Source organism: Hyperoodon ampullatus (assembly GCF_949752795.1).
Source record: "Hyperoodon ampullatus genome assembly, chromosome: 15".
Taxonomy (NCBI): domain Eukaryota; kingdom Metazoa; phylum Chordata; class Mammalia; order Artiodactyla; family Ziphiidae; genus Hyperoodon; species Hyperoodon ampullatus.
This window is the reverse complement of record NC_136928.1, coordinates 42,926,743-42,953,600: the sequence shown is the minus strand read 5'-3', so window position 1 is coordinate 42,953,600 and position 26,858 is coordinate 42,926,743. Positions and strand designations below refer to the sequence as shown.

General features: G+C 36.5%; 1 protein-coding gene across 1 annotated transcript; it reads right to left on the bottom strand.

Moving 5' to 3' along the window:
• Window positions 1-713: 713 nt before the first annotated feature.
• MTIF2 (mitochondrial translational initiation factor 2) lies at window positions 714-25,392 on the bottom strand. The gene is made up of 13 exons (XM_079720782.1): window positions 25,167-25,392; window positions 24,685-24,796; window positions 18,554-18,725; window positions 17,929-18,089; window positions 16,853-17,029; window positions 14,264-14,403; window positions 8,062-8,186; window positions 6,558-6,762; window positions 5,954-6,206; window positions 5,157-5,297; window positions 3,375-3,539; window positions 1,504-1,644; window positions 714-931 (listed from the first exon to the last, which is right to left on the bottom strand). The coding sequence occupies exons 1-13, from the start codon at window positions 25,383-25,385 to the stop codon at window positions 759-761; spliced, it is 2,184 nt and encodes a 727-aa protein (XP_079576908.1). The 5' UTR covers window positions 25,386-25,392; the 3' UTR covers window positions 714-758.
• Window positions 25,393-26,858: the final 1,466 nt, after the last annotated feature.

Sequence of the window (26,858 nt, the reverse complement as noted above, 5' to 3'; positions counted from 1 at the left end):
GCCAGTAGCACACTACCCCTCCCCACAACCAAAAGTATCCAGACATTGCCAAATGACTCCTGGGGGTGGGGAGGAACCTCCCCCACCCCCAGATTGAGAAACATTGGTTTGTGTGAATTGGTATTATAACCTTGCCTAAAAAGAAGCTACAATGTATTGACACTTGTTTCCTACAAAGGAAGTTTAAAGGCAGCAGAGCTCTCTTACCAGTTAAAAAATTCATCTGCATATGGCTGATTCACTTTGTTGTACAATAGAAGGTAACACAGTATTGTGAAGCAGTTATACTCCAATAAAGATTATTAAAATTTCACCCAAAGTCCTTTAATGTTGAGTGTGAACTCCTCTTTGGAATTTAAGTTCTGAGGTTTGCTTATTGGTACTGCTGACACTGAAAAATAATAGTTTCACAGTATTTGACTGGTACCATATTTTTATCTAAGGAGCACAGTTCAGGGAGGCCTGCTTGATATCAATGAACTAAAGCACTTGAAGTTTATTAAACTGATTATTAGATTCACTGATATACCAATAATTAACAATTCCCTTTAGCCATATTCTTTCCCTACTCCAGGATTTCTAGTTGGACGCGCCCTTAAATAAGGTTTCCTAATTCTGTAGCGTTTTGACAGTTACACCTGTTAATGCTCGGTAGAACTTTCTGACCAGCAGTGAGTGGTGAATTACCTTTAGTAAGACAAAACTAGTTGCTCTGTAATAAAGCAAAACATTTAATCATTTACATCTTTAACATAATTTTAAAATCCTGGATCCCAAGAAGTCTTGGCTAGAACTTCTTTTTCTTCATAACAGACAATATCATCTCCCACTTTAAATTCTATCTTTTCTTCATCCAAACTAAGACCGCAATCCATTCCAGTTTTGATGACTGAAATATCATCTTTATGGTGTTTCAGTGAGATTAATGAGCCTTAAAAAAGAAAAAAAAAACTTACTACGGTTTATATAACTCAACAAATAAGTACCCAACAAGTGCAGTTGTAGTCTGGTGTTAAAAGGAAAATTACACTGAAATTCTTACAGATTTTACAGTCCTGTCATGTTAAAAGATGGGATGAAATACCAGGGAAACCAAAGAAAAATGAAGTTTGCTATAAATAAGATGTGATTTGTAGTGAAAAGTACTGTCTCCCTTTTCAAGGGTAAACACTACAGGGGATGGGGGTTATACTCGGGACTTGAAGAATGAGTTACACCAGGATGAAGACGATGCAGGCACAAGGTTGTTAAGAAAGGATGAAAATATAATGATGTGGATCCAAGTGTAGGAGAGACATGGCTGGAAAGGTAGTTTGGGGCCAATTTTTAGAACCTTAGATCTGGCGACTAACAATCCTGGGAGAGGCATTAGGACTGGAGGCCAGATATGAGTTAGCAAGAAGTGGCCTGAACTAGGATTATGGGAGTGAAAGATTTCAGTTACCCAGGATCATCAGGTTTCGGTGACTGGATATGACATAGAAACAGTTTTATGTTGCTTACCCTTCCAAATAACATGTCCATTACGTATTAATTTAAATTTTTTTTGCTTTTCTAACTGTCCCTTTTGGACTCTGCAGCCGGCCACAGGAACTTTTTTCTTCCCTTCTGTTACAGAGAAGGTAGCTAGTATAGAAGCCTCACCTTTAGGAAGAAGAGAACATTAAGTATAAAGAAAACAAAAATTCTGAGAGATACATAATTTCTGACATTCGGCAGAGTAACAGTTAAAGGTGTGAGAAAAACTACAAACTTGTGCAAGGAAGTCCTAATTTTCTCTGACTCAACCAACTTTATTTTCCTGGCCAATATTAGAAATAAAAACATGAAAACCCTTGGGTATTCTTGGAAAAGAAAATCAACAAAACTACATGTGCTTACCAAAAGAATGAAAAAAAAATGCTCACTTTTTTGGATGAATAAAATGCAATAGAAGATGCTATCCGTTGATAAGATTAGTATAATTCCTGTCTGCTCCATGAAAACCTAATTTTCAGTTGTCCCTCAATATATTTTCTTGAATGGACCATCCGTTGTTGCCTGATTTATTTTTAATCTCACCACGGGTAATTTATATACACTTAAGAGTACTAATTCTGTGAGTCAGCTTAATTTTTTTTTACTGACTGAAATTTAAAACAAATTCCAATAATGACACGGTATCACACACTATAATGTACCAGTTTTCTACGGTTAGTGTTATTTGGTGCTCACTTACCCCTGGAAACCCTCATATGACTCAGTTTTCCAAATTGCTCTTAGCACAAGAACATACAAATCTCTGTGTGATCATGTTAAGTAGGTCAGAAAAGCCTAAAATAAATCTGTACTGTGGACCAAAAATGCAAATACTGAGTCTCATCATGAGGAAACAGACAAATCCAAATTAAAGTACATTCAACAAAATCACTGGCCTATATACACTTCAAAAATGTCAAGGTCAAAAAAGACTGAAGAACCTAATCTGTGATCCTGAACTGAGGGAAAAAAATATATTTATAAAGTACATTATATAGGGACAATGAACAAAATTGGAATATGGACTGTGACTTAGATAAGAGTATTAATGTTCAATTTCCTGAGTTTGATACTTGTTCTGCAGTTTTATATGAGAACATCCTTGTGTTTAGGAAATGCAAATATTTAGGGGCAAATGAACACAATATCTCAAATTTACTATCAAATGGCCCAGAAAAAAAAAAGTGTGTGTGTGTGTGTGTGTGAAGGGGGAGGACTAAAGCAAATGGGGCAAAATGTAAACAACTGGTGAACTGGGAGGGAGTTGCTTATACTTTTCCAGTAATTTTTCTGGAAATATAAAACTACCATCAAAATTAAAAGTTAACCAAAAATATCTGGATGTGGGGAGGAAAAAGAACAGATAAACTGATTCAGTCCATCTGAAATAAATTTAGCCGTTAAACTGGCCAAGGGATATGTTAGAAAAAAATATTTTTAAGTGTTTAATATTTAAAGTAAATTTTCTTCTCATGGTGGATTTCTTTGCCAGCTGCTGGACAAAATCAATGGCTCCTTCCACAACACTGTTAATAATGTTTATACCTCCCATCCCAGTCTACTCTGTATTACAACTAGTGGTTTATGTCTAACTAGAGGGCAAGTTCTTACTGCCTTATTTGCCTTTGTATCCTCACAGCCAAAAGCACAACACCTTGCAGAGGGCAGGTGTTTATAATTCATACGAAGTTACACTGAACCTTTATCTATAGTAGTCAATTTTTTCTAGAACACAGGATATGTGTTGGAACAGTGAACATATTTAAACAGCAAAATACATTTCCCTTAAACTTTGCTTTCAAGTGTTAGTTACAGCAGGTTAGATATGAATGTTTAAACATTCAGTGAACACTCACCTATTGTGTGCTCTTCCACAATGCAGGGCAATCTACTGCTCAGTTCCTCCTGCAAATCTTCAATAAGACGGTAAATGATTTTGTGAAGTTTAATTTTTACTCCTTTTTTTGCAGCTGACTGCTGGATAACATTGCCTGCATTCACATTGAAGCCGTATATAACACCTGGCAAGCATAAATACAATAAAGTAGCACAAATATTGCATTAAACAGTTTGTCTTTCAAGCAAAAACTCAAATCTAAATTTTTTGCTTCTATGTAAATTAAAAGTGAGTAGGAGAGGTAAATTCTATAATTTTTTCTCACGAAAACTAGTTAATTTTTAAATTAATGAAAGGATTTTATAAATTCTATTGTGGCTTATTAAACAAGTAAGATTTCTTTATGATTTTTAAATCCAATCATTTAAGAAACATTATTTTAAATGACCATAATGTGCAAGGCAATATGCTAAACGGAGCTTTCATACCAGAGAAATAAGAAAAAAATGATTAGAACTGAAATATTACATTATTTTAATAACAATTCCATTATTAATTATAATCTTATAGTCTACAACTTTTGTTGTTTGCTCTTAGGTATTCAGCTGGCCAAAAGATATTCAAAAAATACAGATGACCCTTGAGCAACACAGGTGTTAGGGGCACCAATCCTCCGTGTAGTTGAAAATCCGAGCATAATTTATGGTTGGCCCTCCAGATAAATGCGGTTCCTCCACATCCGAGGAGTTAACCAACCTCGGATCTTGTAGTACTGTAATATTTACTACTGAAAAAATCCACGTATAAGTGGACCCGCAGTTCAAACCCATGTTGTTCAAGTGTCAACTGTAGTTACTTAATTGGTAAAGTTCAAGAGTTGTTTAAGAAATGAAAGAAGTTCCATGGAGCTGACCATTTTACCAAAGAACAAATAATGTATTTAACTGCAAATACCTTGGGGGTGTGAAAAAAAATTTATGCAAATGCCTTAATCAGGAGAAAAACAGAACCACCTTGAAAGTCTTATTATCATTAAGAAATCATTCAATGCATCATACTATCTACATTAATAGAAAAGTCAGTGCCCATAAAATACTTTGAAATAACCAACATTATTGAAAACATCTTGTCAGTAGTAGAGGTAACATCTAATTCTAATCAAGTTAGGTCATGAAGTACCCCCTTCCTAAATGATTCATTAATCACTCAATAACACTGGTGCTTTGCCTAGATGTTAAACCTAGTTAAAGTGACAGTCATGCAATCATGAGTCCCCTTTCTGTGTATCCTAAGTTTGACTCATAAACAGTCCCCTTGTCTTCAAGGCATATAAAGCTAAAAAGAGCTTTTGATTTAAGAAAAATAAAATTTGTAAAATTATAAGTAAACAAAAATAGGCAACCAAAAGTAAAAGATGAAGGAAAGTACTGAGTAGGCTGATTGCAGATTCAGGAGCATTCAAAAAGGCTAAATGAAAGAGAGAGAGAACCAAGCCTGGGTTTGGTGGGGAACTGGAAGGGGTGAGGAGGCAGTATTGGTACAGTCAAGAAATACTACTGGGGCTTGAAATAGTTCCCCAAAGTTTCAGTACAACAATGACAGCCACAGTGGAGCTGTGGCTGCAACACTGCACATCCCGTTTGCCCTCAATCACTAGCTGAGACTGAACTGCAACAGGAAGGGGGATACCGATGGGGGTAAAATGTCAGGTGTGACTAGCCCAGCAACAAAAGACAGAAGCAAATGGTTCAGAGTATGCTCTAGGGAACACAGTTAAACAAACAGGAAACGGAATCCTCACCATGAAATGTTTCAGCAAGGTTAACATCATTTTCACTAATATCACCCACACCAAAATGTACTAACTCTAGTTCACACTCATGTGAAGCATCATAGGAATCCATAATGTTCAAAATGGCCTCAACGGAACCGTCAACATCACCTAAGTGCAGCAAAAGTTTAAAATTATTGGTGTTAGGAGTTAGAAATGAACAGACACAAAAATGACAATAATCTACTTAAAGCAATAATAGGAATAGCATTTACCACAAAATCCACTTTTCTTTAGGTTTAGCCTTATAAATATCTACTTAACTGAATAAAGTATAAAGAACCAAATGTACATTTACAACAAAGTCCACTAGATAAATGTTTACTAAGGAAATCTCCCCCAGTGAGGGGGTGGGCAAAAAGGGTGAAGAGGGTCAAAAGGTACAAACTTCCAGTTATAAAGTAAATATGTCATGGGAATATAATATGCAGCATGGTGACTATAGTCAATAACACTGCATTGCAAATTTGAAAGTTGCTAAGAGAGTAGATATTAAAAGTGCTCAAGAAAAAAAAATTTTTATAACTAAGGATGGTGACAGGTGTTAATTAGACTTATTATGGTGATCATTTCACCATATATGCAACACTGAATCATTATGAAACTAATATAATGTTACATGTCAAGTATATCTCAATTTTTAAAAATTCCCCCCCAAAATACTGAAATCATTTTGACTTAAATTTAATGGCCCAAATTAATTGTGAGAATGACGAAATACATATATTCCTAAAATGAGTTGTAAAGTAAAATCTTTTAAAAGTCACCTTTAATAATTATAGGAAGTACATTTGAATCTCCTCCTGCTTTTTCTTTTGGCTTTAAGGGTTGCTGCTGTTTTTTTATTTTGTACTTTATAAATGACCTCTCCTTCCAGTGCAAAGTGCCATACTTCTCACGGGCTTTCCGATGTGCTTCTTGGTGTTCCTTTCGCTTTTCTTCTATTAATTCCAGATCCTCTTTATTTTTCTCCTGTTCTTGCTCATACTTCCTCCAGTGAACAACTTCACGTGCCCTTGGCTTTATAGGGGAAAAAAAAAAGGGAATTATTTAACTAAATAGAAACCAGTAACTGCTGGTTTTTTCCTCCACTATGAAATTAGGCTAGCTCATATATGAAACCACTAATGTTAAAGTTTTAAGAAACTTACAGAACTTTAATATGGAGGCTTTGTGTAAATTTGAAATTATTTAAAAATCTTATCTCAAATTTTAAAAGCCAAATTTTACAGCCAAACTCTAAAATGACATCACTGGCCCCCCCTCACAGCCCGTTATAGTACTGAATTACTTATTACTTATTTGGTATAACAGTATAGATTGATATTTTAAATCATTATATCTACTGCATAGGAATTAAGCTTGATATACCTCAGATTCTACTTCAAGAATTTCATCTCCTGCAGAAGGGAGGTCTCTCCAGCCTATAATTCCCACTGGCATGCTGGGATAGGCCTCATTGATTGCTTTGTCATTTTCATCAAACATTAAGCGTACTTTTGCCCAACTCTTTCCAGCAACCAGAATGGAGCCTTTTCTCAAAGTTCCTCTTTGAATTATAGCTGTAGTAACAGGACTAATATGAAAATAAAAGTATATACTCTTAATGCCATAATCAGGATGTAATGGCACTTTCTCAGTAAAGATATCTTTATGAGATTAAAAAATATATAATTTGAACACACAGGGTTAATTCCACCACTTCTCAAACAGTTTTTCATACTATAAAGACATTTCTTCATAATTACAACCTAAATGTCCATCAATGGAAGAATGGATAAAGAACATGCAGTATATATATATAATGGAGTATTATAAAACCTTAAAAAAAGAAAATCCTGTCACATGCTAGAATACGGATGAACCTCCTGGATGAACATATGCTAAATGAAATAAGCCAGTCAAAAAGGACAATATTATATGATTCCACTCATATGAAGTATCTAAAGTAGTCAAAATCATGGAAACAACTACTGAAAGACAGTTGCCAAAGGCTCGGGGGAGGAGGGCGGGGAAATTAGTGCTTCATGGGTATAGAGTTTGTTTTGCAAGATGAAAAAGTTCTAGAGATCTGTTGCACAACAATATGAATATACTTAATACTACTGAACTGTACGTTTCAAAATGGTTAAGATGGTAAATTTAATATTATGCACTTTTTACCACAATTTGAAAAAAAAAGAAAACAAAAAACATTTCTTGTAAGGTTATGGTAGTGAAGTGTGCAGACAGCTAAGTGTTCTGACAGAATCCTAATCTCCTTTCTATAACTAATTTGTTAAGCAGTGAAAAGACCTCTTTTGCTAATAGGGAGGGAAATTAAAGAAGAGAACACTATTCCAACAATCTTACTATATATTAATGGGTAAGGACATAAAGAATTTAGAAACCCTAAAATGCAACAACTGCTATTTTATTCCAAGTTACGTTAGTCTATAAGGCTTCAGCAATTCAGTTAAGTCAGTGGGGAAAAAAAAAATCAAGCAAATTGAACTACTAAGTCACCTAAATATGACTACTAAGTGTATACACATATTTGCTATGATCTAGTGATAACTGCATGTTTGCGTTCCGTGTGCCAGTGCAATAAAATACTTTTTACTTTTATTAAAAAAAAATTCTTTTTCTTTGGCTGCACCGCTGCGGCATGCATAACTTCCCCAACCAGGGATCAAACCCGTGCCCCCTGCAGTGGCAGCGCAGAGTCTTAACCACTGGACTGCCAGGGAAATCCATATTTTTTGAAACAAATGCTTTGAAAATATTGTTCAGGGACTAACAATAATGTGCAATAAACATAAGATACTGTTATATAATCAAGTCACAAAAACAATGAAATAAAATTATTAGAAAGCAAGCATTTTAACAGACCTACCCTCTTCCTTTGTCTGTGAAAGATTCTATCACTGTTCCTTCAACTGGACCAGTAGGGTCTGCTTTCAATTCTAACATTTCTGCAAGAGCAACTGTTGCCTCTGCCAAAGCCATCATGTTATCGCCCTTTAATAACAAAAAAAACTGTTAATATATATTAATAAATAATATCTGTAAATGTAAATACCAGGATCAGAAAGCCAAATAATCCTCGACAGTTACACTTTTCTCTTTAAGCATTAAAAACATGAATTACACAATGCTATGAGACTAGATATCAATTACATGAATTACACAATGCTACGAGACTAGATATCAATTACAGGAAAAAATCTGTAAAACATACAGACACATGGAGGCTAAACAATACACTACTTAATAACCAAGAGATCACTGGAGAAATCAAAGAGGAAATCAAAAAATACCTAGAAACAAATGACAATGACAACACGACAACCCAAAACCTATGGGATGTAGCAAAAGTAGTTCTAAGAGGGAACTTTATAGCAATACAATCCTACCTCAAGACACAAGAAACATCTCAAATAAACAACCTAACCTTACACCTAAAGTAACCAGAGAAAGAAGAACAAAAAAACCCCAAAGTTAGCAGAAGGAAAGAAATCATAAAGATCAGAAATAAATGAAAAAGAAATGAAGGAAACAATAGCAAAGATCAATAAAACTAAAAGGTGGTTCTTTGAGAAGATAAACAAAATTGATAAACCATTAGCCAGACTCATCAAGAAGAAAAGGGAGAGGGCTTCCCTGGTGGCGCAGTGGTTGAGAGTCCACCTGCCGATGCAGGGGACATGGGTTCATGCCCCGGTCCGAAAAGATCCCATAAGCCGCGGAGCGGCTGGGCCCGTGAGCCATGGCCACTGAGCCGCACGTCCGGAGCCTGTGCTCCACAATGGGAGAGGCCACAACAGTGAGAGGCCCGCGTACCAAAAAAAAAAAAAAAAAAGAGAGACAACGCAAATCAATAGAATTAGAAATGAAAAAGCAGAACTAACAACTGACACTGCAGAAATACAAAGGATCATGAGAGATTACTATAAGCAACTATATGCCAATAAAATGGACAACCTGGAAGAAATGGACAAATTCTTACAAAAGCACAACTTTCCAAGACTGAACCAGAAGAATAGAAAATATAAACAGACCAATCACAAGCACTGAAATTAGACTGTGATTAAAAATCTTCCAACAAACAAAAGCTCAGGATCAGATGGCTTCATAGGCGAATTCTATCAAACATTTAGAGATGAACTAACTCCTATCCTTCTCAAACTCTTCCAAAACATAGCAGAGGGAGGAACACTCCCAAAATCGTTCTACGAGGCCACCATCACCCTGATACCAAAAGAAGACAAAGATGTTTCAAAGAAAGAAAACTACAGGCCAATATCACTGATGAACATAGATGCAAAAATCCTCAACAAAATACTAGCAAACAGAATCCAACAACACATTAAAAGGATCATACACCATGATCAAGTGGGGTTTATCCCAGGAATGCAAGGATTCTTCAATATACGCAAATCAATCAATGTGATACACCATATTAACAAACTGAAGGAGAAAAACCATGTGATCAACTCAATAGATGCAGAAAAAGCTTTTGACAAAATTCAACACCCATTTATGATAAAAACCCTCCAGAGAGTAGGCACAGAGGGAACTTACCTCAACATAATAAAGGCCATATGTGACAAACCCACAGCCAACACCTTTCTCAATGGTAAAAAGCTGAAAGCATTTCCACTAAGATCAGGAACAAGACAAGGTTGCCCAGTCTCACTGCTATTATTCAACATAGTTTTGGAAGTTTTAGCCACAGCAATCAGAGAAGAAAAAGAAATAAAAGAAATCCAAATTGGAAAAGAAGAAGTAAAGCTGTCACTGTTTGCAGATGACATGATACTATACATAGAGAATCCTAAAGACTCTACCAGAAAACTACTAGAGGTAATCAATGAATTTGGAAAAGTAGCAGGATACAAAATTAATGCACAGAAATTCCTTGCGTTCCTATACACTAATGATGAAAAATCTGAAAGAAAAATTAAGGAAACACTCCCATTTACCACTGCAACAAAAAGAATAAAATAGCTAGGAATAAGCCTACCTAAGGAGATAAAAGACCTGTATGCAGAAAACTATAAGACACTGATGAAAGAAATTAAAGATGATACAAACAGATGGACAGATATACCATGTTCTTGGATTGGAAGAATCAACACTGTGAAAATGACTATACTACCCAAAGCAATCTACAGATTCAGTGCAGTCCCTGTCAAACTACCAATGGCATTTTCCACAGAACTCAAACAAAAAATTTCACAATTTGTATGGAAACACAAAAGACCCTGAATAGCCACAGCAATCTTGAGAAAGAAAAACGGAGCTGGAGGAATCAGGCTCCTGGACTTCAGACTATACTACAAAGCTACAGTAATCAAGACAGTATGGTACTGGCACAAAAACATAAATACAGATCAATGGAACAGGATAGAAAGCCCAGAGATAAACCCACACACAAATGGTCACCTTATTTTTGATAAAGGAGGCAAGAATATACAATGGAGAAAAGACAGCCTCTTCAATAAGTAGTACTGGGAAAACTGGACAGCTACATGTAAAAGAATGAAATTAGAACACTCCCTAACACCATACACAAAAATAAACTCTAAATGGATTAAAGACCTAAATGTAAGGCCAGACACTATAAAACTCTTAGAGGAAAACATAGGTAGAACACTCTATGACATAAATCACAGCAAGATCATTTTTGACCCACCTCTTAGAAAAATGGAAATAAAAACAAAAATAAACAAATGGGACCTAATGAAACTTAAAAGCTTTTGCACAGCTAAGGAAACCGTAAACAAGATGAAAAGACAACCCTCAGAATGGGAGAAAATATTTGAAAATGAAGCAACTGACAAAGGATTAATCTCCAAAATTTACAAGCAGTTCATGCAGCTCAGTATCAAAAAAACAAACAACCCAATCCAAAAATGGGCAGAACACCGAAATAGACATTTCTCCAAGAACATAGTCAGATTGCCAACAAACACATGAAAGAATGCTCAACATCACTAATCATTAGAGAAACACAAATCAAAACTACAATGAGGTCTATCACCTCACACCGGTCAGAATGGCCATCATCAAAAAATCTACAAACAATAAATGCTGGAGAGGGTGTGGAGAAAAGGGAACCCTCTTGCACTGTTGGTGGGAATGTAAATTGATACAGCCACTATGGAGAACAGTATGGAGGTTCCTTAAAAAACTAAAAGTAAAACTACCATATGACTCAGCAATCCCACTGCTGGGCATATACCCTGAGAAAACCATAATTCAAAGAGTCATGTCCCACAGTGTTCACTGCAGCTCTATTTACAATACCCAGGACATGGAAGCAACCTAAGTGTTCATCGACAGATGAATAGATGAAGAAGATGTGGCACAGTTACACAATGGAATATTACTCAGCCATAAAAAGAAACGAAACTGAGTTATTTGTAGTGAGGTGGATGGACCTAGAGTCTGTCATACAGAGTGAAGTGAGTCAGAAAGAGAAAAACAAATACCGTATGCTAACACATATATATGGAATTTAAAAAAAAAAGAATAAATGGTTATGAAGAACCTAGGGGCAGGACAGGAATAAAGATGCAGACATAGAGAATGGACTTGAGGACACGGGGAGGGGAAGGGTAATCTGGGACAAACTGGGAGTGGCATGGACTTATATATACTACCAAATGTAAAACTGATAGCTAGTGGGAAGCAGCCGCATAGCACAGGGAGATCAACTCGGTGCTCTGTGACCACCTAGAGGGGTGGGATAGGGAGGGTGGGGCGGGGGGAGACGCAAGAGGGAGGAGATATAGGGATATATGTATATGTATAGCTGATTCATTTTGTTATAAAGCAGAAACTAACACACCATCGTAAAGCAATTATACTCTAATAAAGATGTTAAAAAAACCCAAAAACATGAATTACCCTATTTGACGGAAGGAAAGAAGGGAGGGAGGAAGGGAGGAAGGGAGAAAGGGAAGAAGAGATAAGCAAGAAAATCTGACCCAGGGACAGATCTTGCAATGAACAGTGGCTATACATATAGATATTATATATATAATATATATATTATATATATATTATCTATCTATCTATCTATATATATATATTTTTTTTTTTTTTTTTTTTTTTTTTTTGTGGTATGCGGGCCTCTCACTGTTGTGGCCTCTCCCGTTGCGGAGCACAGGCTCCGGATGCGCAGGCTCAGCAGCCATGGCTCACGGGCCCAGCCGCTCCGCGGCATATGGGATCCTCCCAGACCGGGGCACGAACCCGTATCCCCTGCATCGGCAGGCGGACTCTCAACCACTGCGCCACCAGGGAGGCCCTATCTATATATTTTTAAGAATAGCTACTAGAGTTTGTTAATACCCTTTTATAAACACATGCTTCTTTCTCCCTCTGTCCTCCATCTGTCTCTACAATTGTGTTTTCTTCCTCTCACTTTCTTTACAATGGTACATTACAATTGAAGTTCTATCCAATTGAACAAGCTTTCACTGATTTCATCTGACCCACTCAAGAATCCTGTAAAATAAGTAAATCAAACACTATTTACTCTTATTAAATAAATAAGGAGAAAAAGCACTGACTAGACCCAAGCTATAACCTATACTCTGCAACTACCCAGCTGTACAACCTTGGAAAATCAGTTCACCTCCTGGATCACCTTTCCTCAACTGTAAAATGAAGGAGCTAGATTAGATGATTCTTTCACCTTTAATGATCTATGTCTACTATGCTTTCTAAGGCTCCAAGATCATGCAGCTGATTAACGGGTGATGGAATTGGAATGGATGGACAAGGGATTTTTCCATTCTCCATGTCAGCTAAGAGCTTGCTCACAATTGTTACAATATAAAGCAACACAGACAACTGTAACAAAACTAACTAAACAGTGTGCTTACCCATCTACTTATTCCTAGTATTTATTCCAGTTTACAAGATGCTGCTCTGAAAAGCAGAGCTGGGGTTGTTTCTTTGCATGAAGAGTCCTCTATTCTTCCTCGGAAAAGAAGGCCTCATCTTACTTCCCTGCCACTCTCTTACCTCCATTCCCAGGATTCATCTCTGCCATGCCTCCAAATTTGCCTAAGCAGCTTTACACCTATCTATCTACTCATCTAATATCTGGACACAAAAGGTGGTCATGTCTTCAAATGTTCTAATCTTGCCATCTGGTTTTCACATTGTAGTAACAATCAAGGTATAGTAGAAAGATGACAAAGTAAGGTGGCATTTTATGAGTTTCAGAGAAAAAGAGGCATAGTTTTACTATTAACAGAGGTATAACTTCTAATCATCTTGGAGGTAACAAATTTAGGAAAAGTAAAGATAAAATGAGACTTAATTGGAGGAAGGTGGCCAAATAAAGTACAATTTCTTCACCAAATGATCAGAAGAAAAAAAGTCCATATTACAAGTAAACCATGGAATATGGTAAGAATGGACAAAAAAGCAAATTTTTACTTAGCAGCAACCTGTATAGGACAAGAGAATTGGAAAATGCTATCCCAAAGCAAGTACTGAGCTTCCTTGGTATATTTTATCCAGAAGAGAATAATTGGTAATTTAAAAGAAAATGGAATTCATCATAAATAACATTATAAAACTTAGAGCAATTTAGTTCATAGAAACACTGAGTCAATCAATAACAAACTGAACCAAAATATTTCAACACTGTATTAGTAAAAAGTTTTATTTGTTTAAATTTCTCTTAAATGCCCTAAGACCTATTCTATAGATTTTCACTTTAAAAACAAGCACTTTTTATTACCAACTGAATTTCGTTTCTGCTTAAAACAGTCTTTATCCTACTATTATCCTATCCCCACATCATTCACCACTTATTCTCCTCATTCTAAGTACCTCATAGTAAGAAAAGCATAGGTAAACCTGACTCCTCTGGATTGATGACTAATCTTTCTGAGCCTAATTTCTCATCTGCCAAACTAGGATAATGATACCAGCTTTGCCTAGTTCTCAGAGAATTTTTAAACAACAACAGAAATTATGGATGTCAAAATGTTCTCTAGGTATAAGGCACTATGTGCATGATGTGTAGCACTCCCATCTGAACACACTGTCTCTGAGGTGCCTGCACTTACCGTGAGTGCAGAAACACGCACTGCTTGAACATCGCCTCCATAATCCTCACATACCACATCATAAGCTAGCAGTTCTTTCTTCACTTTCTCAGGATCAGCCTCAGCTTTGTCACATTTGTTTATGGCAAGGACAATAGGAACTGAAAGAGACAGAGTTAAGAAGAGTGCAAATGATGACACTTCAACTCCAGGTATTCACAATGAAAGATGCCAACGTTTTCTGGCTTTCTCCTGACCCAGTGGATGTATTTATCTAACAAAAGACCTGAAAAGACCCACTTTACACCCACCTACTCTACTTTATACACATGAAGGATTCCAGATGAGAGATGTCAAAACTGCAATTATAAGATTCTGAATTAAGAATACGCAATTATGCTGATTAAAAAACAAAAACAAAACACACAACAGTATTTAGGGTAGAGAAAGGACTATCCTTAAATCTGAAAGCAAGATCAGCAACTACACTAGAGATAATCTCCAGAAAAAAAAAAAAATCAAGGGGCTTCCCTGGTGGCGCAATGGTTGAGAGTCCGCCTGCCGATGCAGGGGACACGGGTCCGTGCCCCGGTCCGGGGAGATCCCACATGCCGCGGAGCGGCTGGGCCCGTGAGCCATGGCCGCTGAGCCTGCGCGTCCGGAGCCTGTGCTCCGCAACGGGAGAGGCCACAACAGTGAGAGGCCTGCGTACCGCAAAAAAAAAAAAAAAAAAAAAAAATCAAGAGAAGATTCTAATTCTAATACCACTAGATCATTTGCCTCTTCTTTCCAGGAGTTTAATTCCCTGTTAAAACCCAACATCTCACCCTGGGGTGAAACTAAGTACCATTATTGTAAACTTTCTTTTAGGATTTACAGCAACTCTTTCTTCATACACACTTAGCTGAGTGACTGACACAAAGTAGATTCTCAATAAATGTTTACTTAATGAATGAACCAAATAATCTTATAATCTACTTGTCATTACTAAACATACCCTTTCATTAGAGAACTCACACAAAATTCTAGGAGATAATTCTGATTGAGTTTCACCAACTCTGCAATTTTCTCAGGTATCAAAGGAATAGAAATTGAAAACAGACACGAAAGAGCTATGCAATCCATAGCCTATTATTATGAAAAAGTACATTCTATATTGATCAGCTGGAACTTAACAGGCACCAAGAGAACAGATACAGAAAGCATGATGTAAGGAATTTATCATATCTCAACCAACTGCTTTGTTACGGGGTCCCTGACAGATTTACCACTCTTATTTTTATTAAATTCCCTAGGATCATTAAGAACATAGCCCATTCCACAAAGGTAGTTTTGATGAATTAAAAAATAAAGAGAGGAACACAAGCTAGAAGACCGGATTCCAAATGCAGGCATGTTGCAAATTAACTGTAACTGGGGAAGTTCCTGCCACCCTCTGGGTCTTAGTTTTCATGTTGTGAGATGAAAAAAAAAAACTGGACTAGATCAATGATTGTCAACCCTTTCTTTTTTTTCTTGCCAACAAACCTAGGGGAATGTGACGCATTCCATCAGGTGCGTTTTCTCAAGACAACATTATTTTCTCAGTGGGTGTAGGGTCATATCACAATGAGAATGAATGTACAAAGTATGTGTGTGGTGTTTATTATTACAATTTCTTTTTTCTTGGTCATGCCATGTGGCTTGCAAGATCTTAGTTCCCCAACCAGGGATTGAACTTGTGCCCTCGGCAGTGAAAGTGTGCAGTCCTAACCACTGGACTGCCAGGGAATTCCCTATTATTACAATTTTTAAATGGAGAAATAAGGGAGAAGATAGCCAAATATTTTCCAAAAGTTTCGATTTTATACCTTTGACCAAATGAGACTTATTTAAAGCAGATGAGGTAAAAGTTTCTTTTAGAGAAGAATTCCAGATAATAAATGAATAAGGAATAACAATTAGAATATCACAACTTTGTAACTCCTAATGAATTGAGGTGATGGGTACATAGGGGTTCATTATTCTAGGCTTACTTTTATAGCTGTTAAACGTTAAAATGTTATCTATCTATCTATCTATCTATCTATCTATTTATTTATTTATTTATTTATTTATTTATTTATTTTGCGGTACGTGGGCCTCTCACTGTTGTGGCCTCTCCCGTTGTGGAGCACAGGCTCCAGACGCATAGGCTCAGTGACCATGGCTCACGGGCCCAGCCGCTCCGCGGCATGTGGGACCCTCCTGGACCGGGGCACGAACCCGTGTCCCTGCATCAGCAGGCAGACTCTCAACCACTGCGCCACCAGGGAAGCCCTAAAATGTTTTCTAAAAAGTCATTTGAGACTGTTAAATTGTCACACCATGCCAAGTCAGTAAATAGTAGAGGAAGGACTATCCTTGTGGTCACAAGTCCCAAGTTGAATCCTGCTATACTCTTCTTAGGAGTTAATGTCTTTGGGAAAACAATTCAACTTTCTTTGCACCTTACCTGTAGAACAGGTATAATAATCCTGGGATTGCCAGGAAGATTAAATAAGCAACATGTAAAAACAGTGACTCTGTAGTAGATCCTTTAAAAAAAAGAAAGCAACTTCCTTCCTGATACATGTAAGTCAGCCACAGTACCTTGAGCATCTTTGGCATGCTGAATGGATTCTACAGTTTGTTTCATCACTCCATCATCTGCAGCTACAACCAATATGATAATGTCAGTGACCTGAGCACCTCTGGCTCTCATTGCTGAGAAAGCAGCATGTCCTGGAGTATCAAGAAAGGTTATCTTTTCCCCAGAAGGCAGAGAAACTGTGGAAACAGAAATCCAAGAACTCTAAGCACTCAAATATATGCTTCCTTAATACAAAGGAATATACATGACCGTATCAACACAATCAATAATTCTTCAAAATAATTTTATTCTTTCCATTAATCTTAATCAGAACAATGCATTTGGATCATCATTCCACAATGAAAAGTGATAACATACCAGTGAGATCTTTAAGGTTTTCTTTTCATGTAATAATTTCAAACTAAAACTCGACCTATTTCTAGAATATAACTACTTTCATAAATGTACCAACTGGAATATATTCTGGAGAAAAAACCAGACTGATAGTTGTCTAGGCAGCCACTCCTGCATTAGCAAACACCAGTTGCACAACTGTCTTGAGCAACAGAGGCAATTTAGTACACAGTTAGAAGCTCAGGATTTGAGTCCAACAGCCTTGGGTTTAAATGCTGGCTTTGCCACTTTACAAGCTGTGTACTTTGAGCAAGTAACTCAACCTAAACAAGCCTCAGCCTCCTTATATGTATGTAGGAATATTAATACCTACCTCATGATGTTGTGAAGATAAAAAAAGATAAAGCATATAAGGTGCTCAGAACAGTGCTGGGTACATGCCAGGTGTTCAGCAAATGACACTCAATTATGAGTGGTAACATTATGACAACCTAGCATTGAAGAGTCTTAGGTTCATTAAACCAAACTAAGAATGAGCTAGAATACAAAAGGTATAATTTTCTTCTTATACACTGTACAAAATAACCTTTATTAACCACCAGCTCTACATTTCATCAAACCAATGGCTTTAGGCTTTAGCCTTTCTTTTACTTTAAATTCATATATTTCATACTGTGACACTATTTTAAGAAAATAATATATGGGGTTCCCAAGCACATTGTAAGGTGATCTGTGTTCATACCAAGAAAGGCACCAATGTGCTGAGTGATGCCTCCAGCTTCCATTGCTGCCACTTGAGTTTTTCGCAGTTTGTCAAGTAACGTCGTTTTTCCATGATCAACATGGCCCATTATAGTAACAACTGGGGACCTTGGTATTAATAAAGCTGGATCTGCCTGGGGCCTACAATTAACAGCAAAGGAGTTTCATTTCTTAAATATCAGAAACACTTCATAGCCAGTGAACTGATCTGCAGTTATCTCTGTGAACTACCATTAACAATAAAACCCAACATTTAGTTTTGATTAGACATAACTATTTTCCTCTTCTATACATACAATGACTTATGATAAAATAATAATGACTGTCCACCTACTGTAGGCATCTTCGTAACAGTGAGCAAAACTGAATAAAATTTTAAAATTCAGAATCAATATACACACTCAGCAAACTAAGAAAAATAACTCTTAGAGTTTTATAATAACTTGAATATACTTTTTGATACTTTAAGCACTTCAAAGAAAAGTTTAACCTATACTCACACATCATTTTAATTGCAAAAGAAATTTTAAGGCAAATGTTTCCATTAAAAAGTGTGAATAAAACAATGTGGTCTCCTTCCCCCAATTTATACAGTTAAGTTTTACCTTTTTACAGCATCTTTATTTTCTCTGACTTTGTCCTGTTTTAATTTGCTCCATTTTAACTTCATCCCTGACTTCTTTATCACTTCTTTGATCCAGACTTCATCTAAATGTGAGTGTGCTTCTAGTGAATCTACATCAATAGCAGTGTTCAATAAAGATTCATATACACAATCTGGGTGAAACAAGATAAAACCTTTTAGGATCATGAATTAAATGCTCCAGAAAGTGACCTCTATTGATAAACATCTATATAAACAATACACTCAATGAGAGGAATAACTATATAAGCTATCCGTTTCTCTAATGTTAACGAATCACAAAAAAAGTTGAAAAGAAAATAATCTTTAAAATATGATACAGGGACTTCCCTGGCGGTCCAGTGGTTAATACTTTGCCTACCAATGCAGGGAGTGTGGGTTCGATTCCTGGTCGGGGAGTTAAAATCCCACATGCCTCGAGGCCAAAAAACCAAAACATAAAACAGAAGCAATATTGTAACAAATCCAATAAAAACTTTAAAAATGGTCCACATCAAAAAAAAGGAAAAAAATAAATAAAATATGATACATTTATATTAACTGATATTTCTGCATATTCATAAATATTTGAATATTTACCATGTACCTTATGAACTACCTGAGCGATTAATAAAACATTAAATTGCATGTCGATTCTCATTATTCAAGGTAATTATGTTCTATAAACTCACTGGGAACAGTGAATTAGCAAATACTGAATCATTGCTCTGAGGGGAAATACAGGGTTACGTTCCTTCAGCCTCTGGTCACAACATTTTCATCAGCTATATCTTGTTTTATGTGTTTCTGTTTAAAGACACCTTATTCAATATATGTGTTGATTCATTAATGTTATACTCATGGTCAACAGCACTATACTACAACTAATGCCTCAATAAAGCTTATCTAACACATGTATTTTCTCTGTAAGGCACATTACAGCCTTCTTGTAGTTAGTAACACTAAACAGCACTTCAGCACCATGCTGAGGGGCCATTTTAAACAGCGAAATCACCAAAAAAAAGCACAAAAATGAGAAAAACATGGCACTAAATAAACCACAGAAATGACACTTGTTTACAGTATGAGAGGAGAGAAGGCAGAGTGTTGCCTTGTTTGAACCTCAGCTAGTAATGTGTGATCAGGTCAGGCAACTCAAATTTTTCACCACTCTGTGCATGTCCAGGAATGACTACAAAAGCATTTCAAGTATCAATTTTGGGGGTACAAATACATTTTAGGGAATTCGCCAATTCAGAATCCCCAAATAATAAGGATTGACTATATTTACATATGTATATACATAAATATACGTACACACACACATACAGTATCACAGAATACATGTACACACTATTTATTTATGTTATCTATTTAGGACGTCCAAAAAGTTGTAAAACATAGGAAAAATAATTACTGTTGTTTTCATTTTATTTAATGTGCTTTAATTCCAGTCATATTTTCCTGTGGGTAATAAATAAAGTATCAGTGGTGATAATAAAACTAGTTTTATGCTTCCAGACTTTCAGTCACCCTATAAATATATATTTTGAGAGACAGATATAAAAGAAAGGCATCTTCAAACATGCAGAACATTACACTAAAAGAACTTCCTATTCAGTAGTGTGCTGGTAAATGTTTACTCTGAGGCTCCTTAAAAAAAGTCCTGATTTATAGCATTTTCCAATTTCCATGGTACAAATACCCGCCACCAGGGGTGCCCAACCCCCTGTTAGGAACTGGGCCGCACAGCAGGAAGTGAGCGGCTGGGGAGTGAGCAAAGCTTCATTTATATTTACAGCCGCTCCCCATGCTTGCACTACCACCTGAGCTCCGCCTCCTGTCTGATGAGCGGTGGCATTAGATTCTCATAGGAGCACGAACCCTATTGTAAACTGCACATGCAAGGGATCTAGGCTGCAGGCTCCTTATGAGAATCTGATGCCTGATGGTCTGAGGTGGAGCTGAGGCAGTGATGCTAGCACTGGGGAGTGGCTGCAAATACAGATTATCATTAGCAGAGAGGTTTGACTGCACAGAGACCATAATAAACCAATTGCTTGCAGACTCAATTCAAAACCCTATCAGTGAGTGGCAAGTGAAAACAAGCTCAGGGCTCCCACTGATTCTGCATTATGGTGAGTTGTATAATTATTTCATTATATATTACAGTGTAATAATAATAGAAACAAAGTACACAATAAATGCACTTGAATCATCCTGAAACCATCATCCCCCCACCTCACCCCCCGTCAGTGGAAAAATTGTCTTCCACAAAACCAGTCTCTGGTGCCAAAAAGGTTGGGGGCTGCTGTCTCCCACCACGTTTGACTTCAAGCCACCAATGTGAAGTCACTGAACACAGAGATGAAAAGAGATGTAAAGCAGCACACTATTAAATAGTATTTCCACCATATAGGTACAATAAATGTAAATAACCTCAAGATCACAGATTAATAGTAAAATGCAGTAAAATAATTAAGAAGTGAAAATCTTAACGAGTATTTATTTACCTCCATTTATGACTTAATTTTTTAAATGGTTGTGTTTACACCAGCTCATATAATTCCTTATAATTTAGCAATAGGCTCACAAACTGGTACAAGCCAGCCTCAGCACCTCACTGATCCTACTCCATAATAATGCCAAGAAATGCTTTCTTGTGTATTTCCCTACCACATCTTTCCCCAAGAAAACACATTTTAAATTAGGAGTATGGCACTATTGATACTATGTATGAAATAGACGACTAATGAGAACATGCTCTATAGCACAGGGAAATCTACTTAAGGCACTGTGGTGACCTAAATGGGAAGGAAATCCAAAAAAGAGGGGATATATGTATATGTATAGCTGATTCATTTTGCTGTACAGTAGAAACTAACACAGCATTATAAAGCAACTATGCTCCAATAAAAATTAATTTAAAAAATAAAATAAAATAAAAAATAAATAAATTAGGAGTATGGGATTAACATATACACACTACTATATATAAAATAGATAATCAACAAGGACCTAATGTATAGCACAGGAAACTCTACTCAATATTCTGTAATAACCTATATGGGAAAAGAATGGATATATGAATATGTGTATCTATAACTGAATCACTATGCTGTACATCTGAAACTAACACAGCATTGTAAATCAATTATACTTTAATATAAAATAAAAATTAAATTAAAAAAAAGAATGCTACAACATAAATTTCCTATATGGATATGCTCTCAGAGAACAATAAAACTCTTTCTAAACGTAAAAATTATAATGAGTACAATTCTGTTCCTAATAATGCTAAAAATCCTTAATAATCCAGTAACTATAGTTTTCTAATATGTTATCCTAAACTTTTGAGAGGTAGCTTATACATAGGGATAATCTTTTTCCCTCTACATTAAATGCATATAGTATCAACATATTATTTTATCTTTATCCAAGACTTAAATATTTACATGTAGAAAAGTACCCAAAGCATTTTAACCAGAAATATTACATCAATTGTTTTTTTTGGCTGCACTGCACAGCTTGCAGGATATTAGTTCCCCCACCAGGGATTGAACCCACACCCCTGGCAGTGAAAGCGCAGAGTCCTAACCACTGGACCGCCAGGGAATTCCCACATCAAGTTATTTTAACTGACCCGGGGCAGGGGGGTTAGAATGTATGTACATTGCTAATATAGCAGTTAAAAATATTCACCATATGAAAACTATCTTAAATTCAAAAGAGGTATGATTATAATATTAAATAAGTTTCAAATAGATAACTTTTATTTAAATCATAGCAAATCAGTTTTGGGTTTAGAGCACTGACCCATAGGATTGAACCTGTATTTTTTTTTTTTTTTTTTTGCGTTACGCGGGCTTCTCACTGCTGTGGCCTCTCCCATTGCGGAGCACAGGCTCCTGGACGCGCAGGCTCAGCGGCCATGGCGCACGGACCCAGCCGCTCCGCGGCACGTGGGATCCCCCCAGACCGGGGCACGAACCCGCATCCCCTGCATCGGCAGGCGGACTCCCAACCACTGCGCCACCAGGGAAGCCCTGAACCTGTATTTTAATTATTCTATTTATTTGGTGATACAAAGGAATTATTATGGTTATGCGTGTATGTGTTAATGTTTAAAAAAAAAAGAATTATCATTTAGCAATATGTAAGTACTCATGGATTAAATGATATATTAATAATTGTTATCACTGGCTTATGCAAACATTATGCTTATCATTCCATTCTTTCTGCTTTCATATATATATGAAAAATGCCAATAATAAAAAGTTCTAAAAATCAAGTCTGTTATCAATATCATTTATAAAATCATATCAATACAGTTTTCCTTGGAAAAATTCTGAATGATATGGCCATGTCCATTTGTTCTCTTAAAGTTTTCTAGTTATAAAATGATTACATAATCCAATGCAAAGTTTAAAAAAAACACAAGATAGAGTGCTAATTTTCTATTCTTTGTGAGGATGTACTGTCACAAATAGTGATAACACTTTCAGGCAGGATACACGTTAAAACTCTAGCTCTGCTGTGATTTACAAAATAACAATTCCTGAGAGAAAATTTGGTCTGTGAATAAGAGCAACTGCTCTGGAGCCACACTCCCTGGGTTCAAAATCCTGGCTCCACCACATAGTAGCTGTGAAATCCTGGGCAATTATTTATCCTCTCTATGCCCTGGTTTCTCAATCTATAAATGGGGATAATAATCATACCTGCTTCTAGAGAATTGTGAGAATTAAATGAGTTAATACATATAAAGTATTGGTATATAGTAACAGCTCAATAAATGTAAGTTATTATTAGTAATTCTTTTTGCCAAAAGTCTGCTTCACTTGTTATTTTATTTTGCTACAATAATAAGCTATTTCTTGTTTACTAAATTTTAACGTCAGTTTATAATGAAAGCGAAATGAAAATTTTGTTCCAACAATCCTAAATTGGTAATAAATACAGTAGCCCTTCAGTATCTGCAGGGGCATGGTTCCAGGACATCCCCTGAATACCAAAATACATGGACTTTATATATAAGTCCCTTATATAAAATGGCACAATATTTGCATATAACCTACACACATCCACCCATATATTTTAAATCATCTTTAGACTACTTACAATAACACAATGTAATGTTATAGAAACAGTCACTGATGAATGACAAATTCAAGTTTTGCTTTCTGGAACTTTCTGGATTTTTTTTTCTTTTTTTTAATATTTCTGATTCACGGTTGGTAGAATCCACAGATGCAGAACCCATGGATACAGAGGGCCAATTACAATTTTTATTACATTTCTAATAAGAATGGTATTATTAAAAGTTGCAGTTATGGATTTCCCTGGCGGCACAGTGGATAAGAATCCGCCTGCCAATGCAGGGGACACGGGTTCAATCCCTGGTCCGGGAAGATCCCACATGCCGCAGAGCAACTAAGCCCATGCGCCACAACTACTGAGCCTGTGCTCTAGAGCCCATGAGCCACAACTTCTGAGCCCGTGTGCCACAACTACTGAAGCCCGTGTGCCTAGCACTCGTGCTCCACAACAAGAGAAGCCACCGCAATGAGAAGCCCGCGCACCGCAATGAAGAGCAGCTGCCGCTCGCTGCAACTAGAGAAAGCCCGCGAGCAGCAACAAACACCCGATGCAGCCAAAAATAAATAAATTTATTAAGGAAAAAAAAAAGTTGTAGTTATTACTACAAATATTTTTCTGCTGGCACTACACTACAGATATTGTCAAAATGAGTGCAATTAGAGAATTATAGAGAAACAAAAGGAAAGTAAATGTGTATAAATATGGTCCCTCAGTCCAAAAGTATTCTTTGGACTTATTCTAATAGCCCACAAGATTTCTGAGCAAGAAAGGTTAGTTCAAATTAAAAAAATCTTTTCCACTTTTATTAAAAGCAAAATCTTAGAGAACTAGATTTGGCAAAGAGCCAAGAAACTAATTCGGATTTGTCATCTAAAGTGAAAAATATTGGAATTACTTAACATCTTTTTAAACCACCAGTCTAATTTTCATCCTTGAATGTCTTAATCTCACTGCAAATAAAATACCAGGTATTCCACAGTTCCATATTTTTCCTTATAAAATTATCTGGCTCACCTATGTCTTTTTCCATTGCTCTGGCCAGCTCCTCAACAGTCATTCCAATCCATACCTCCACCTCCTTTTTAGATTTTGTTGAAGATAACTGAGACTTCTGCGATTTTTTTTCCTATTAAATATTCAGAACACATAAAGAAGAAGGAAGAAAAAAACTTTGAGATTTATTCTGGAGTATCTACCACAGTCAGGGCTCCTATTTCTACCAACACTCCCATAAATTGTTAAACCTTAGACTAAAATTTAAAATCCTGATTCCTTAATTCACTGTTATACACTGATATAAATAAGCAAATTAATCAACATTACTAAACAACTAACTAGAACCTCCCTTCCTCACAAAGATTTATTGCCTGGAATGTAGCATTAAGGCATAAAGACTTCAAAAATGACAAAATACTCAAAATGGATTTCTACTCACGGCTCTAGGCACTTTCATCTCAGACCAAATAATAGAGAAACACAGAGAAATCTAGAACTACCTTCTTTGTCACCAGAAGCCTATGTTGAGATGAAGCGGCCCTGATGAGCGCATCTGTCTGCCAGGGCTGGGCGTACAGCTGAGCTGTCCACACCAGGTAAGCAGATGAAAACACGTGCCTCCACTGTGCCAACATTCTTCTTTGATACAGGCTGTGTAGGTGCCTACAAATAGTGTGCAATCGTAGCAAGTTCTCCAACTTAAGTATCTTCTGGTTCATGTTTCTCCTAGGAAAAATGTTTTCAAATACTATTTTGGTTAATATTGAAATCAAGTTAGCAAATATTAATTGGATATCTACTACACACAAAACACTGTGCTAGAGTTACAACGAGTAAAACTGGGTTCCCGCCCTGAAAGAGCTCACAGTCCAGAGAGATGGAATTCCGTACTAAGTACTCTCTAGATATTAACTAGAACTATTGTTAATGTTCCTACCATAATAACACTGAAATACAATAACAAACTTATAAGGGTTCTTTTTTCACTCCTGAAACATCAACTAACCAAATCACAACTAGAGTCATTTTTTTTAAAATGCAAATTTGAACTCATCAACTCTTTGCCAAACATTCTTTAGGAGGATGGGGGGAGATTATCCCTAGTTTAATGTACAACTTCAAAACATGCTATACAAGGACTCATTATCTGCCTTCTGTTAATCTCTCACTCCATCTCTTACACTCTTATAGTTCCCTCACTCTTATCTCCCAAAGTTTTGTTATTCTGTCTCACCTGTAATCTCCAACGGCTGTCTTCTAATCTTTGAAACTTTGCATATGCTCCCTCTACTTGGAACTGTCTTTCAACCCTAACATTTTCCCCTCTTCCCAATCCCCCCAAAAAGATGCTTTAGAGTGGGAAGAAGGCACCCAATAAATATCTAATGAATAATGCCAATAAATACCTATTGAATAATGCCTTTTGAATATTACTCTTGGGACAAAAGAAGAGTTTACTGAGAGAAAACCAGACCTCAACAGTATAGCTCAGAACTCAGTAGTATAGTCTTTTCCTCCTTGAGTCTTCTATTTCTTCTGATCACAACACTGCATTTCTACAGCTTTGCTTTTCAGTGTTTAAGGGAAGGAGCAACTAAAATAACACAAGCACTAGTTTTCTCCTCAGCAGATATTTCATGAGCACCGTCTTCCAAGCACTGCATTTGAGGTTGTTGATTCAAAGTTTAATAAGCAAGAGTCCCTTCCTTTGGGGTTCACTGTCTTTAAAATGTTCCAATATAATGATTCTTAAACACCTCAAGAATGGCACATTTAAAAGAATTATTTAGGTACATTTCCCTGAAGTAAGAAGTAAAGAGTGCTCAGGAAGCACAGAATTCCTTAGGGGGAAAAATTCTTTTAATGAGTCTAAAAACAGATTTAACAAGGACACATTAATATAATGGGGAGAAAGGTCCTACACAGAGATTAACCAAAGCACAGCTATTTCACTGACACAGGGATTCGAAAAACACATTGGGGGTCAATAAACCAAATACCAAAACTGGAAGGAACCTTACTTGCTACTTATTCCAAGCCCCTCATTTTAAAGAAAAGGAAAATGGAGTCCAGAGAGGTCAAAAAGCCTTCTCCAATGTCATACCGCTAGTTAATGACAGTCAGGACTAGAACCCAGGCTTTCTGACTCCCAATTCGGTGTTCCTTCGCCGTTAGTATATTCTTATCATGGA